The following is a 1,952-nucleotide window of genomic DNA, read 5'->3' on the forward strand; positions in this document are numbered from 1 at the left end:
GGTTATTATTAATATTGCAGATCGAGTTAGATTTCTCATATGATCACTTTAAATTGGTTACAGAGTTATAGTAGTATCTTAGAAAGTCAAAGTTGTTTAATTTGTATGATAAACTTAGAATCAAAAAGAGATTAAACGTGATTTTCTGAGACATAACTACTAATTGAATGATCATTTGATAATATTTGAAATGAAAACAAACCTGCAAATTTAGGCATATGGCTCCAATTCCAAATGCCAAATTTCATGATATAAGATTTCAATTTTTGGTCTTCCTCTGGAGACCATGCCCCCTTCTTCATGTTTGTACTTTGCTGCTGATGGAGTTGTACTCTTGGCATGATTGTAAACAAGTTCACTACTAATTCTACAGATTTTAACCTTTGTTGTGGAAACATGAATTTATATTAAACCATTATGGAATTATTTAATCAAAGCCTTCTTTCCAAGAAAGCTGTAGAACTCAACCACTGCCACTACTTCATTATTGTTTCTATTTGGTCCTAGTGTTTTAAGTTATATATTTATAAATTGAAAGATCTATTTGAAAACACCTCTAAACTAGATGTGAATGGTTAGTTTTATCTCTGTCATCTTTGGATTATTCATGATATCGTTAAAAATATCCTTCACTTGATTAAGTGGACTTAAATACATCACCAATCTTATAACATGAGTGAAATACACCCCTAAATTATCATCAAGTTTATGAGTATTTTCGACACTTTTCTTAACTTTTTATTAAGAGTTCTATGCTACTACAAGAAATTGAGACCACATACATGCTACGTCATGTAGCATGTCAAAGGTGATCGAGGGTGTATCTAATTAGTTTATTTAGTCAAGTAGAGGGGTATCTATAAATTGTCAATAGTTTAAAAATGAAACTAATAATTTGCGTCAAGTTCAAAAGTTTTTCAATATTTTTCTCTTATAATTTCAAAGATATTTAGATGTTATAGTAACGTTCGTAGTATATATAACTTACATAATCTTTAAAATGAGAGAGAATACTTGATATATTATGTCGAGATAATCTAATGGTATAAAAATTTCTATGCTGACGATATAACTCTTAATTTTATGAAAATTCTTTGAAGGAGCAAGAGTTGAATTTTCTAACGATTGGCTGTTGAAGTATGAAAAGGAAAATGAATTCTTGCTTTCCCACTTATCAATTTGTCAAAATAATAATATTCCACACTTAAAAACTTTTGTCGTGTTTTTTTTATCAAGCTGTATACTTCATCCAAAATTATAATAAGCGTCCTTACAAATCTTGAAAAAATATCACTTAATTTACTATACATACTAGACGATGGCAAGCCTGTGCAAGCATAGGGCTTATGGAAAATGAATTAGTGGTAAAAATTATTATAATTAAATTAATTTAAATTACAATTCTTGAATTATAATTTAATTAATTTAAATAATTTTTGTTAAATTATAATTCAATTGATTCAAATAAGATTTGTTATAGTTCTATAGTTGTAATTTCACGCCAATAACTTGATAAGTGTTAGATTTCTCATAGATAAAACGAACAGGTTCAAATTTCGATAGTTAATAACAAAAATAGATTTTTAAATGTTTTATATTAATAATTAATTATTTCTCAAATTATTTTTTAAGACTTAATAGTAAACATTAATTATTAAGATTAATAAAGTAAAATAGTCATGTCAATTATTATTTTTCTTAATAACTATGGGAAAGAAAGTATTAAAAAGAGTTAAAAAGTAAATAAGTAAAAATATTCTTTTGAAAGAGTGAAAAAAAATAAAATAAAAAACAAATAATATGAAATGACAACTAATCATGAAATGATAAAATATCACCAAAAAATTAAATACCATCAAGCACATATGTTACTACCACAAAATTAACTCTCTTCTATAATATTATTAAAAGTAGAAAGAAAAAAAAATAGAATGAAAGAAAGAATGTGTCTA

The 1,952-nt window shown here is 25.8% G+C and overlaps 1 protein-coding gene across 1 annotated transcript in view; it reads right to left on the reverse strand.

Moving 5' to 3' along the window:
- Positions 1-467, reverse strand: part of LOC107013034 (transcription factor WER-like) — a 1,261-nt gene extending 794 nt beyond the window's left edge. The window contains exon 1 of the mRNA XM_015213019.2: positions 203-467. Within this exon, the coding sequence (XP_015068505.1) occupies positions 203-398 (196 nt within the window). The 5' untranslated portion in view covers positions 399-467. The remainder of the gene's footprint in view (positions 1-202) is intronic.
- Between the last annotated feature and the right edge of the window lie 1,485 nt (positions 468-1,952).

Source organism: Solanum pennellii, chromosome 3, assembly GCF_001406875.1.
Source record: "Solanum pennellii chromosome 3, SPENNV200".
Classification (NCBI taxonomy): Eukaryota; Viridiplantae; Streptophyta; class Magnoliopsida; order Solanales; family Solanaceae; genus Solanum; species Solanum pennellii.